This window comes from Oryx dammah, unplaced genomic scaffold (assembly GCF_014754425.2).
Source record: "Oryx dammah isolate SB20612 unplaced genomic scaffold, SCBI_Odam_1.1 HiC_scaffold_21, whole genome shotgun sequence".
In the NCBI taxonomy this organism is placed as follows: domain Eukaryota; kingdom Metazoa; phylum Chordata; class Mammalia; order Artiodactyla; family Bovidae; genus Oryx; species Oryx dammah.
Window position 1 is genome coordinate 12,480,056 of NW_024070205.1, and position 14,081 is coordinate 12,494,136.

Genomic DNA, 14,081 nt, shown 5'->3' on the forward strand with positions numbered 1-14,081 from the left:
AGTCTCTTAAGCCTTGTCTGATTCTTTTGCAACCCCATGGACTGTAGCCCGCCATGCCAGAAGTCTTCAGCAACACTCTTTTGTAAGCCAGGTTAGTTCATAAGAGATAATATGATTGAATGAAAGCCAGATACAAATACACAGTTTCACAAAGCAATGTCCTCACATTAGATACTTTTCTAATAAAAACCAAAAACTTTAACCAAAAGTTTAGATGTATTCTAAGAAACACTTATAGTTGATATTATGAAAACACATTTTCATTCTGAGCATAAATTTACTTTGCCATTCAAATATATATTCTTGGAATTTTGATCAGTGAAATTTAGTATATTTAATTGAATAATGAAACTTTTTTTGTCTCACATGTAGTTTTGAGTACTTACTGGGTTAATCAGGCTTTAGGCTTAATGTCATATGTGTCTCTAAATAGAAAAAAAAAAAGGGAAATTAAAGCAGGTAAAACTGGCCTTCCAGTGCATTTACCCTTTCAAAACTTTATAGATTTTCACAGTTTTTGAATCTTTTGTCTTCATATTTTTTGACTTGGGGAAAAAAACATATTTGTTTATCTCATATTAAGAATTAAGTTTTCTTGGAATTATGTTTTCAAAGTCATTATTGGAAATGCAGTTTTTTGTAACCAAGCCATTGCTTTCTCTTATAACCAAAAAAAATGACTCATTTAATGGAGTGCTCAGAGCTTGCTTAATGGAAGATGAGTTTATCGTGAAAACATATAAATCTCCATTGAAAAACCATGACAAGCATTTTTTGTTCCGAACAGTTTGTCCTAATAGACAACTTTGAGAAAACAGTTACTGATGTGGTCTAAAAGTTTTGCAACTATTCAAAGGCCAAGTATTAAAATTGCTGTTATTGGGCTGATCACTGAGCAGAGATTTGCCAGAAATTTAGCAAATGACAAGGAAAATACCTGATCAGAAGTGAGGTCAACTGAAGAACCATCAGTTCTTCAGCACCACCACAATGGCTCAGAGAAATTTCTCTGATTGAAAAGAGAGGGCTTACATGACTGTTAGGGAGATGCCTTATAGTCATCAGTCATACGTGCATTCATTCTGATGTTTAGTGAGCACGTATTGTATGTTAGATAACTGTGCTTAGCACTCAGTGGTAATGATTGCACTAGTCTTGTTCCTATGGGACATAATGTTTGAAATCCAGGAGTAACAATTAAATAGGAAATCATTTTCTCTTCTTGATAGTTCTGTGTGTCAAAATGGAAAAATTCTACAAGACACCTGGTCACCCCCTGAATTAGCTGGTGACTCTCAGAGAACTCAACTCATCAGAAAACTGAGAGCTATGTGTATAATTAATTAAATGGGATTTAGACCCAAACAGTTCAGAAGTTAAGGACTGTGGGCAAACCAAGGAGTTATTTAACTTCTAGGATTCAAAATGGATATATAGAAGAATTTTAGAACACGTGGGAAAAAATGACAAGGAAAACATTTAGTGATTGACAGTTAATTCTTAGTGAGCTAGGCAGTAAATTGTACTAAGTTTAATGAAAAAGACTGCAAATCACTGTATATTGATATATAGACTTAAATATGATTTGTAGATGTAACAATAATGCGCATACTATATCCTATAGATTTCCATCGTTATAAAGGATGAGTAAGACAATGTGTTGATTTTTCTTTCTTTATGATCATGAGACTGCTGTTTTTCTGATGGCAGTTTCTCTAGTACTTAGACCAAGTACCTACCAGGAAATGGACAACTTCTTGAGTGCTGAAATTGAGAATCCCCAAATATAGGTTCAAATGCTAAAGAGATTTAGTTACCTTTTTTGGTCTTGTGTTTTTTTTTAACTTGATAGCATAGGGAAAGTTTGAGTTAGTGGGTGAGCTATTGTTTAATACTGAAGTCATATTTTCATTTGTAAAGAGGAAAACATAATTTACAGCATTATTGAAAGAGCCTCTTAATTCTTGCTGCATTAAGAAAAGACTTTATTAAGTTAAATTGCTTTACTATAAAAAAGGAAAATATACTAAAGCAGAAAATAAGTTTTTGCCCCTTCATATTTAGACAGTATGCACGTGTGCCAGTCATGTCCAACTCTTTGCAACCCCATGGACTATAACCTGCCAGGCTCCTCTGTCCGTAGGGGTCTCCAGGCAAGAGTACTGGAGTGGACTACCATGCAGCTTTCATGAATAAAAAGAAAGTCAAATGTACCAAAAATACTGAAATCCATATTTGATATCTATATTAAAATACAGACCCATGTAAAACATGACCTTTATTTTCTTTAAAACAAAGTTGTATATTTTATCTATATTCTATAATATATATTGTTTTAGAAAAACTGAGGATAAACATGGAGTTTGATCCATAATGGCTAAATCATTCTTTACATCCTTATTTGTAAATATTCTGTGAATCAGCATCATCCAAAGAAAGAAAATTAAATTTAAGGGAGAGAGGGCAATGTACATTCAAGTGTTGTAGAGCAGAATAGGACCAACTTTTGGAAACTGTTGGAATGGGGACATAAGACAAGAAGCTCCTAGTAAAACAGTGCTGACCTCAAACCCACCTGGTTTCTAGGTAAGAACCTTGAGGGAAAAAGAAGCACCTTGTTTGACATAGCATCTCCAGCCCTAGCTAAGTGTCTGCCATACCGTATGGATGAAAAAAAAGAAGGTGGGGAAGTGGGAAGGACAGTAACTGAATGGGAATAATGAGAAGGACAGTAACAGGTCACAGGTGACATCAACAGCCTGGTTCAATGACAGGAGCCCATGTTATGAAGCCAGACAAGCCTGAGTGTGAATTCTAGCTCTGCTGTCCCCTTTGCTGTGTGACCTGACAACTGTTATTATACCCACCCTACTGAGAGGATGGCTTGTCTGTTGGTAAATGGGGATACTTTGCCGACTAAGGTCCGTCTAGTCAAGGCTATGGTTTTTCCTGTGGTCATGTATGGATGTGAGAGTTGGACTGTGAAGAAGGCTGAGCACCAAAGAATTGATGCTTTTGAAGTGTGGTGTTGGAGAAGACTCTTGAGAGTCCCTTGGACTGCAAGGAGATCCAACCAATCCCTTCTGAAGGAGATCAACCCTGGGATTTCTTTGGAAGGAATGATGCTGAAGCTGAAACTCCAGTACTTTGGCCAGCTCATGCGAAGAGTTGACTCATTGGAAAAGATTCTGATGCTGGGAGGGATTGGGGGCAGGAGGAGAAAGGGACGACCGTGGATGAGATGGCTGGATGGCATCATGGACTCGATGGACATGAGTCTGAGCGAACTCTGGGAGATGGTGATGAACAGGGAGGCCTGGCGTGCTGGGATTCATGGGGTCACAAAGAGTCGGACACGACTGAGCGACTGAACTGAACTGAACTATTGGGATTTTAGGAACCTAATACAAATCTTCCATCCTTGAGTTCTGAACAGACTGTGAGAATTATGGCACTTGAAATGTCAGCTTAACTACTGATAAAGACATCTGGAGATATGGCTTAAGGCTTAATGACCAATTGGTCTTACTAAGAATCTTGTGTTAAAAAAACAAACAAAGGAATCTTGTGCTAAATCAGTGGAAATAGGAGGAGTGGGAAGGGCTTCCCTAGTGATTCAGACAGTAAAGAATCTGCCTGCAATGAAGGAGATCCAGGTTCAATCCCTGGGTCTGGAAGATTCTCCTGGAGATGGAAGTGGCTCCCCACTCCAGTAGTCTTGCCTGGATAATTCCATGGACAGAAGAATCTGATGGGCTACAGTCCATGGACTTGCAAAGAGCTGGACACAAATGAGCAACTAACACTTTCACTTTCATGAGGAGTGGAAATACAATGCCCCGTAATACCTTCCTACTCAGGTATTTAGTACGGCATGAGACCATCAGTAAGTCTTAGCTCTCATTCCCCTCTCTCCATCAGAGTTTGAATATTCTGTAAATCAGTCGCAGTGAGCTTATTAGCTAGGACTGGGTTATGTAGGACTACAAGGCCAAAGTAAGAACCTCAACCAACAATTCTTTGGTATAGATAGGAAAGGGCTTCGTTAATGCTGGAACCAGGTAAGAAAGGGATTGTTGTGGGACAGTGTTTGGGGAACTCATCTTAGGAGAGAATGGGCTCCTAGGAATAATGCCAGACTGAAATTGAAACTTTCCTGGGCTTGATGAGCTTTATTAGGCTCTGGTGATTTCCTTATTGAAGTCTCAAGGAGAATAATTCCAGACAAAAATGGCGCCATCTAAAAGAGGCCATCATGTGAGAGTCAGAAAGAGGCTTATTTTAACTATTTTTAAAAGTTTATAAGATTCCCCAAACCTTGGTACCTCCACCCCTCTTCGCTGTTTTTATTACCATCGGCCTGCTCTCCTGTAATGATCAGCCAGAAAGCTCTTAAAATGGAAAGGACTTGCGTGCATGTTTTCAGTGGCAACACAGAAAATGGCAGTGAGGTGCCAGATGAGGAGGGAAGAGCGGGTTGTAGCAGCCCACAGGCCACGTCTCAGGAGTCTGGGCAAGAAAGAAAAAAAACAATGGAGTGGTGGAATGCAGATGTGAGTAGGGGCCAAATAGGGAGGGACTGTGCCAGGACAGAGAGGCCACGCTACGGTTTTTTTGGGGGGGTGGGGGAGGGAGGGTTAGAGTTGCTTTACAATGCATTAGTTTCTGCTGTACAGGAACGTCAATCAGCTATATGTATACGTATATCCCCTCTCTCTTGGTCCTCCCCTCTCCCGTCCCATTCATTTAGGTCACTGAGCTGAGCTCCCTGCACTATGCAATAGGTTCCCACTACCTAGCCAGAGACCCATGTACAGATTTCTTGAATGTGCTGGACTAAAATTAATGCTTATAATTACATTTAAAAAATATTTCTTAATTAAAAAAAAACAACTTTTTCAGCAAGTTATCTTGACATTATATATTTTTAAAATTTGGCTAAGATCCTTGAATCCAATAGATTGAATACTGTGAAAATTAATTCATAAATCTTAGATATCAGAAAGTGTAAAGGTTTTGTGAGTACTGGATAATACTTGTATATACACTAGCTTTCCCTGGATCACTTGACTGCCAGTATTTCATCTTAAGAGTGGCAATTAAGAGTGAAAAAACATCCCCCAGCCCACACTACCCCCAGCCTAGAATCCACTAAAACTTGTGAGATGAACGTTTTACCCAAATATAGACCTTTTAGTGATTAAGTTAATTTACTCTTTTCAAACTGTGACATCCTGTTTATAAGAAAGAAAACTTATAAAAAGTCATCTTGAGCATGAACTAACTTTTAAAATCAACATTTTGGTGAACTTATGTGTTAAGTGAGTCACAGCTATTTGGATGAGGACTTTCTGGTTTTGAAAGAGAAAGTACTTGGGAAAAAAATGTCATTTTGGTTTCTTTGAAATGGAAACATTTTAAAAATGGAATTCACTAGCGAGCCTATCATGTAACAGATTTCCACACACATTTCCTAAGTCGCTTCTGTGAATTTGTAGCACTGCATCCCCCATGGGCCAAATCTTAACCATCCCAAGATGCATTTAGCCTTTATAGTCCTTCCCAGAAATGATATTTTTAAAAATGCTGCACAAGGTAAATTTTTTACAATATTTTGAAGGTAAATATTATTGACTTTATAAACTGAAACTTGAAAATTTTTCTTTGTCCCCAACAAAGGCTGAACTTCTTTCTGTTTCTATTATTTGCCTGATGGAAAAATATTCTCTTCTTACTCTGACCCTTTAATATTTGAAAATGTCATTGTGGGTAACTCACAGTCTAAGTTATAGACAGTATGTTATATTCAAATTTTTATATTTGATTTTTAATGTATACTGGCTCTTTATTAGCTGTTCTTCTGAATATACAGGTTGAGTTTTTTTAATTATGTCCACTACCCCTGTTTAAATATCCCCAGTCTTTATGCTTTTGATTCTAAAATCATTACCCGCTCTTCCCTGTTGTGTGTGTGCTAAGTTGCTTCTTCGTGTCTGACTCTTTGTGATCCCATGGGGTGTAACCCACCAGGCTCCTCAGTCCATGGGATTCTCCAGGCAAGAATACTGGAGTGGGTAGCTGTTCCCTTCTCCAGGGGACCTTCCCTGACCCAGGGATCGAACCAGTGTCTCCTGAATGGCAGGCAGATTCTTAACTATCTGAGCCACCAGGGAAACTCTGCGCTGTTCAGTGTTAGATTTGTATTTAAGGATCCTGCTGCTTGTCTTGCCTGTTGGTACCTCAAGCACTTCAAAATTGTTTTGCCCCAGTTTGAATGGCTTTTCCTTTTATTGTCCCTGTTCCTTCTCCTGTGTTTGCTGTTGAACTGCTGGTACCATCCACCCAATGAGGGTCTCTGGCCTCCGATCATGCTGGAGCCCTTCCTTTCACTCACCACACCAGCTAAGTGGTCGTCAGTCCCTGACGATTCTGCCTCCGATCTCTTTTCTTTCCATCACAGTCTGACTCTGCCTCAATCTTTCCTTAGCTAGCCCAGAACAAAGTTTCTCACTGGGCTTCCCTGCCAAACCTTCCCTCTCTGCCCCTAGATCTTTCTGCACATATAAGTCAAACACCAATCTGCCTAAAAACCTTTACCTACTCCCCACTGCTTTAAGAACAAAGCAGTGTTTTGTTTTTTTCCCCAAGATTCCTCTCTTCTACCTGTCTGTTCTCCTGACCGCCTTCCAAATGTCGCTTTAGCTGATACTGGCAGCACCTTGGGGTCTTTGTTGCTGTGTAAGGGCTTCCTCGAGTTGCAGCACGTGGCCTTCTTGTGTTGCTCCAGCGCAAGCTCTGGAGTGTGAGTACTCAGCAGCTGCGCCAGGCTCGCTTCTCTGTTGAGGCATGTGGTATCTCACGTCCCCAACCAGGGACCGAACCTACGTCCTCTGCGTTGGAATGCGGATTCTAAACCTCTGAACCACAGGGGAAATCCTAGTTCTTTGGATATATCAAATGTTTTCACACTAAGTTTTTTTCTGTTTTGATCCTCATTGTTTGACTCACCTTCTGTCTTCTCATCTTCACCCTTCCAGAAGAAAAAATCATTTCTTCTGTGTCCTGTCACAGTATTTTTTAATTCTTTTTTGCTGTCCTTTGATATGTCACATTGTGATCAGTTGTCTATGTGAGGCTTTCTCAGGCTAAATTATTAATTTCTCAAGAGAGAGATTGCTCCCTTCTCCTGTGAAAAGTATAACTGTTTAGAAAAATTAAGTTTCAAACATTATTAAGTTTGAAACTTAATAAGTGCCCTATTAATATGTGCTAAAGTTGGGATACATTGAAATGTATTCAGATTCTCATAGGTGCAATTACTGCACCAAATAAATGGAAAAGTAACAAAGATTAAAACAGAAGAACCCCATTGCCATTTTTTTTTCCCTTGAGAGTGAGGGATTTAAATTTACGACAAACATGGGAATTCCCTTGAAACTTCAGATAATAATGAATGGCAGTATCATCTGAAAATTGCTACTTATTCAAATTAGACCCACCAAAATATTGTCACTGGCATTTGTTATCAATCCATTGTATTGATGATTTTAAAATTAGAACTAATTTCTGTCCAGGTTGTCTTTGAATTGATTGGTTTGCATGTACTGATTGGCTAGCATGAATTGATGGGAAATAGGATAAAAATACTAAGCTAAATGCATGCTAAAAATAGTATCAACTCTGTTCCCTATTGCAAGAGAGGTGGAAAGAGAAACTAATACACATAATAATTAAGTGCTAGACTAGTTGAGATTCATTATAATAAACAAAAAAAAATGGGACAAGGAAAAATCGTTATTACCTGAAGAAGTAACAAAAGGTCTTGTTAAGAACTTATTGTATCTGAAACCAATATAATATTGTAAATCAACTGTCAGTTCGGTCACTCAGTCATGTCCACCTCTTTTCGACCCCATGGACTGCAGCATGCCAGGCTTCCTTGTCCATTACCAGCTCCTGGAGCTTGCTCAAACTCATGTCCATGGAGTCGGTGATGCCAGCCAACCATCTTATCCTCCGTGGTCCCCTTCTCCTCCTTCAATCTTTCCCAGCATCAAGGTCTTTTCCAAAGAGTCAGTTCTTCGCATCAGGTGGCCAAAGATTGGAGTTTCAGCTTCAGCATCTACTATACTTCAATTAAAAATGAATTAATTTGAATCTATGTTATTTCTATAATATGAAGTTATTCTGTTCTGCTTTGTTTTTGTCTCACAGGTGGGTCGGATATTGAGTACCTAGACTTCTATAAGCCTGTCGTGTGGTTTTGGATCCTTGTAGGGCTTGCTTACTTCGCTGCTGTCCTGAGTATGATTGGAGACTGGCTCCGAGTGATATCAAAAAAGACAAAGGAAGAGGTGAGAAATAAAAATGTGTGTAAAAATATGATTTAATTAATTCAGGAAAGGTTACTTTTAATGTTTTTTGACTTTTTAAAATATCAAATATTTACTAATTCATTTAAATATTTAAAAATATTTAACATTACTTAAAATTTTTAATGTTTATGTTTGGTGTGCATTTGCTACAAGAGGCTATCAATCATATGAGGTGCAATTCATTGACTTAACCAAAACTTTTAAATACCTCTCCATGTCAGATGATATCTTGGTGCTGAGAGTAATTTGTAATTAAAAAAAGATGCAGTTGAAAAAATTTTCTTCATTTCTTTTTTTTCTTGATTTCCTCAATGACATAGAGTAAATTTTATTCCATAAAGAGACAGCAGGAAATATTTGTGTCAAGATAACAGTAGCATGAAAAAGTGAAGGTAATATATAATATTGAATTTTCATTGTATTCGGTTGTTTTCTTTTCTCCTAGGTCTGTATAAGTGTGTACACATGCACATGTACACACACACATGTATTCCCCAAAGCTGTTTGCATTAGAACCCATTACCCTGTGTACAGATTTCAGCTGTTCAAAAAGATATCCTTTTATCTTTTTGATGCCACTGTATATACAGAAATGACCATTAGAATTTTTGACTCATGAGATTTTGGAAAGTTTGAAATTTCAATCTTGACTCTGAAATTTTTTATAGTTTAGAAGTTACATTTTAATCTATTTTGAAAGATCCATAAGTACTACTAGTTTGAGTGTGACAGAGTAGTGTTTTATTATGAATTTCATATTTTTTGCTTCTGGGTCTTAGCCAACTTTACTAATTTTTTTCACAGCACAACAAATTCATAAGACTTGCAAATATAGTATCCACAGTCTTCCTTTAATTATCCCTTCATTTCATTATCTGGTGTTCATAGGCCAAGAGACATCAGTGTCAAAATCTTTGACTGATACAGCAATTGTGATTCTTTAAACATACACCCAAGAGAAATAGAGTAGGATAATAAATGATAAAATTAATTTCTCTCTACAAACAAGTATTTTCTTTGAGCACATCAAGTCATATCAGTTCAGCTCAGTTTAGTAGCTCAGTCGTGTCCAACTCTTTCTGACTCCATGAACTGCAGCATGCCAGGCCTCCCTGTCCATCACCAACTCCTGGAGTTTACCCAAACTCATGTCCTATAATTTCTTATTAATACCCAAGGTGCCTATGGTAATTAGAAGGAGTGTAAGTTATCCAAGATTTCCCTTCTTGGATACCATATTTCTCAGTTGGTAATTCATATATTCAGTTTGTGTATATTAATCTATATCTTAGTTATACCATAAAACCAAAAACTTTATTATAAACAAATCAGCAGGACAATATTTTTGATATTCTAGTTTAACTCATGTGAAAAGTACTTTGAATAAGACCTCAACTGATTTGCCTCAGTCTTATTGTGTAGCGGATTAAGATTATTATGGATCACACTCCAGAAGTTTGAAAGCCACCAAGGCGTATCTAGTCAAGGCTGTGGTTTTTCCAGTAGTCATGTGTAGATGTGAGAGTTGGACTGTGAAGAAAGCTGAGTGCCGAAGAATTGATGCTTTTGAACTGTGGTGTTGGAGAAGACTCTTGAGAGTCCCTTGGACTGCAACGAGATCCAACCAGTCCATTCTAAAGGAGATCATTCCTGGGTGTTCTTTGGAAGGAATGATGCTGAAGCTGAAACTCCAGTACTTTGGCCACCTCATGCAAAGAGTTGACGCATTGGAAAAGACTCTGATGCTGGGAGGGATTGGGGTCAGAAGAAGGAGATGGCAGAGGATGAGATGGCTGGACGGCATCACCGACTCGATGGACGCGAGTCTGAGTGAACTCCTGGAGTTGGTGATGGACAGGGAGGCCTGGCGTGCTGCAATTCATGGGGTCGCAAAGAGTCAGACATGACTGAGTGACTGAACTGGACTGAACTGATTGTGTAAAAAAAAAACAACCAAACAGTGCATTTTGTGATAGAGATTAACTAGTACAAAGTACTAGCACGTTTTTTCCAGAGCATTGAGATAATCATCTGTATTGCTTTCCTTGGGCTGCCATAACAAGAGTGACTTAAACAGTAGGAATCTGTTTCCTCACAATTCAGGAAGATGGAAGTCTGGGATTAAGGTGCTGGTTTCTGGTGAGATGTCTCTCCTTGGCTTGCAGGTGGTGCCTTCTTGCTGTGTCTTCACAGGGCCTTGTCTCTGCACACGTGCCTGCAGAGAGAAGGTTCTGTGTTGCCTTCCTCTTCTTACAGGGATACTGGTGCTGTTGGATTAGGGCTGCACCCTTACGACCTCATTGAACCTTGCATGTGTGTGCATGTGTGCTAAGTTGCTTCAGTCGTGTCTGACTCTTTGCGACTGCAGCCCACCAGGCTCCTCTGTCCATGGGATTCTCCAGGCAAGAATACCGGAGTGGGTCGCCATGCCCTTCTCCAGGGGATCTTCCTGACCCAGGAATGGAACCCGTGTCTCCTGCATTGGCAGGCGGGTTGTTTACCACTAGCGCCTGGAAAGCCCCACTGAATCTTAATTACCCCCTTAAAGGCTCTGTCCCCAGATACAGTGACAGTGAGGATTAGGGCTTCAACAAAGGACTTGCTGGAGGACCGGATTCAGGCTGTAACACAATTGTTTCAAAGAAATTTAAATTTCTACATTAACTTGCTTATTTAATATGAGAAACAAGTTTGTTTGCCTCCTTTTGAATGATCTTCTTGATCCTCAGCCAGAAGTGTGAGCTGTATCATTGTGTGTTTCCAACACTGAAAAGTAGAAAGCTCTTTTCTTCTTTTACCGTAAGTCTTTTGGCTTGTCCCTCGTCTTTGGAGTGACATGTCCTTTCTGGTGACTGCATCTGGAGAAAGCTCACGTGAGGAAAGGCCATGAGCAAGTTTACGGAAACCCTCTGGAGCTGCAGCTGCTCCAGACAGTTGAGCCAGTTGCAATGTAACTGTCACTTTGAGCAGATGTGTGTTTTCTAATTTGTAATGCGGTTTAGGGAAATGACAAAAGTGGGTCACAAATTCAACAGAGAATGTAAAGAGAGGAAGGGAGAGGTGATTTATAATTGTGAAAAAAGAAAAGAGAAAGACAATTCATAATTGTGAATGTATAGATTGTTAGGGCCAAAATTTTTATAAAGGAAATATGACTAAACATTTGTACAGCAGTGGAAAAAGATTATTGAATAAGTTTAATATTGAAATAACAAACTAAAGTTAAATAATTAAATAAAAACCAACTAAATACATCCCAGGAGTCATCTTTACACACACAAACCATATTGGGATTGGGTGACTGCTCACTATGTATTCATTATCTTTTGTACTTAAACCATTCCAAACACTCCAACTTTTAAAAACTGCCTAAATGTTCAGAAGCAACAAGAATATTTCCAGTTTTCAATTCCATAAGAATGCTAAATAATTGTTGATGACTTGGAATCCTTGCTATTAAAAATGTCATTGGTACAGAACATAAAAAAATATCAAAATAACATATATTAGCAAATTTTCAAGTGGTGATACAAAAACACAAGCTTTCCCTCCCACAAAAGATTCTGGCTAATAGTAAGTTCCAGTCTTACATTACTTTTTCAAAAACAAATCTCCTTAAATCATATCAGGTAAGTGCAAACATAGAGCTCTAATTATGTGTGACCTTATTTCTGAGTTTTTTTTATTTTATCTTAAAGTCTGTTCTATTTCCAATGAAGATTAATTTTAATGAAAATATATTTAGAAGTAAGGACAAAGTTTTTGATGAACATGCTGAAATAAAACGTTGATACGGCTAATCTATCTGAACTGTTTGAAAGAAAAGGGTTCAAATTGAGAGAGTAGCATTGGCATGTATATACTACCGTGTGTAGTAAAATAGCTAGTGGGAGCTACTGTGTAGCACAGGGAGCTCAGCTCTGCTCTGTGATCACCTAGAGGGGTGGGCTGAGGGGTGGGAGGGAGGCTAAAGAGGATGGGACATACGTATACATATAGCTGATTCACATTGTTGTACAGCGGAAACTGACAAACATTGCAAAACAATTGTATTCCAATTAAAAACAGAGTTAGTTGGAGCAACACTGTGTAGTTTCAGAAGTGTTGCATGTAATTATAGTTGATCTGCCTTCCTCAAGGAAAAGAATAATGACCTCAATAATTTTTCCATGAAGTCATATGCATCTCTGTAAAAGGATTTATCTGTTTCATTATATCTTAAGCTCTAATGGAGAGTAACAATATTCAATGCTGAGAATTGACACAACTAATTATCTTTTTCTGTGAAGCCAGGTACCCTCTTTTGAGGAAATAATGTTTCCATTTAGAAAATAAAGATTATTTATATATTCTAAATAACACAATAATACGGATATCTGAGGCAGGTAAAATAAAAAGTGACCACAAAATTCAGAAAGTAAATTCCTAAGCAGGCAGGGAATAGTGCATCCTTATGTAGATGTAGTTCAGTTTGCTACTGGTGATTTTCCTTGAGTTTGAAAGACCTGTAATTTCTATATTGTTCTTGTACTGATGTACATGTACCACAGTGTGTTGGGATGGTCTTGTCCAAAAGTGTGACAAACACCACTTCAGCCCCTGTATCAGCTGGCACTGTTCTCTGTAGTGCCAGTGGTACTCTGTTGTTGCTGGTTAACGGCTGAGTTGTGTCTGACTCTTTGCTACCCCATGGACTGCAGCATACCAGGCTTCCCTGTCCTTCACTGTCTCCTGGAGTTTGCTCAGACTCATGTCCATTGAGTTGGTGATGCCATCCAACCATCTCATCTTCTGTCATCCCCTTCTCTTCCTGCCCTCAGTCTTTCCCAGCATCAAGACTATAAGTTGGCTTTTTGCATCAGGTGGCCAAAGTACTGGAACTTCAACTTCACCAAAAGTCCTTCCAATAAATATTGAAGGTTGATTTCCTTTAGAATCTATTGGTTTGATCTCCTTGCAGTCTAAGGGTCTCTCAAGTGGCACGGTAGCTAGCCATACTGAATGAATACCCAAGAGTTGCTTTTTTTTTTTTAATTAGTGAACTGTGATATGCTTAGTTGCTCAGTCACGTCTGACTCTGTGACCCCATGAACTGCAGCCTGCTCCTCAGTCCATGGGGATTTTCTAGGCAAGAATGCTGGAGTGGGTTGCCATGCCCTGCACCAGGGGATCTTCCCAACTCAGGGATGGAACCCAGGTCTTCCACATTGCAGGCAATTTCTTTACCGTCTGAGCCACCAGGGAAGCCCTTTTTAACCAATATCATTTCTTTAACCTCTGAAGATGTTTGTGCAAGTAACATTCACTTGAGTAAGTTGACCTTATATCATATTACGAAAACTCCCTTTGATTAGGAAGCCCTAGTGCTAAGCAGCCTTGAAAGACTGTTCCTGGAACTTGTATTTGGCTCCAGCATTGTGCAGGGACCCGAGAATATGGAGGGACATAGTTTTCTTCTGCTAATGACCTGGCCAACAGCATTTGGTCTTCCCTGGTCTTCACTCAGGGTGGTAATGCCTCCTGATAGTGAAAGAGCTGGGATTTAACAGTTCTTTATCTTGTCTAGAGATGGAGAACTAAAGAATAATTGCAGCCTGAGCCTTGGAAATCTTATAGAAGAGTACTTTATCATTAGGTCTTATGGGAGAAGTGCTTTTAATATGAAAAGTTTCATATGCCTTTTGAAATAAGTTAGACTTTATTCTG

The 14,081-nt window shown here is 38.8% G+C and overlaps 1 protein-coding gene across 2 annotated transcripts in view; it reads left to right on the forward strand.

The window, feature by feature from the left end:
- The window catches only part of KCNK2 (potassium two pore domain channel subfamily K member 2), a 142,803-nt gene that overhangs the window by 84,472 nt on the left and 44,250 nt on the right, over positions 1-14,081 (forward strand). For both annotated transcript variants that reach the window (XM_040263174.1, XM_040263172.1), the window contains exon 6: positions 8,215-8,354. In XM_040263174.1, the coding sequence (XP_040119108.1) occupies positions 8,215-8,354 (140 nt within the window). The remainder of the gene's footprint in view (positions 1-8,214; positions 8,355-14,081) is intronic.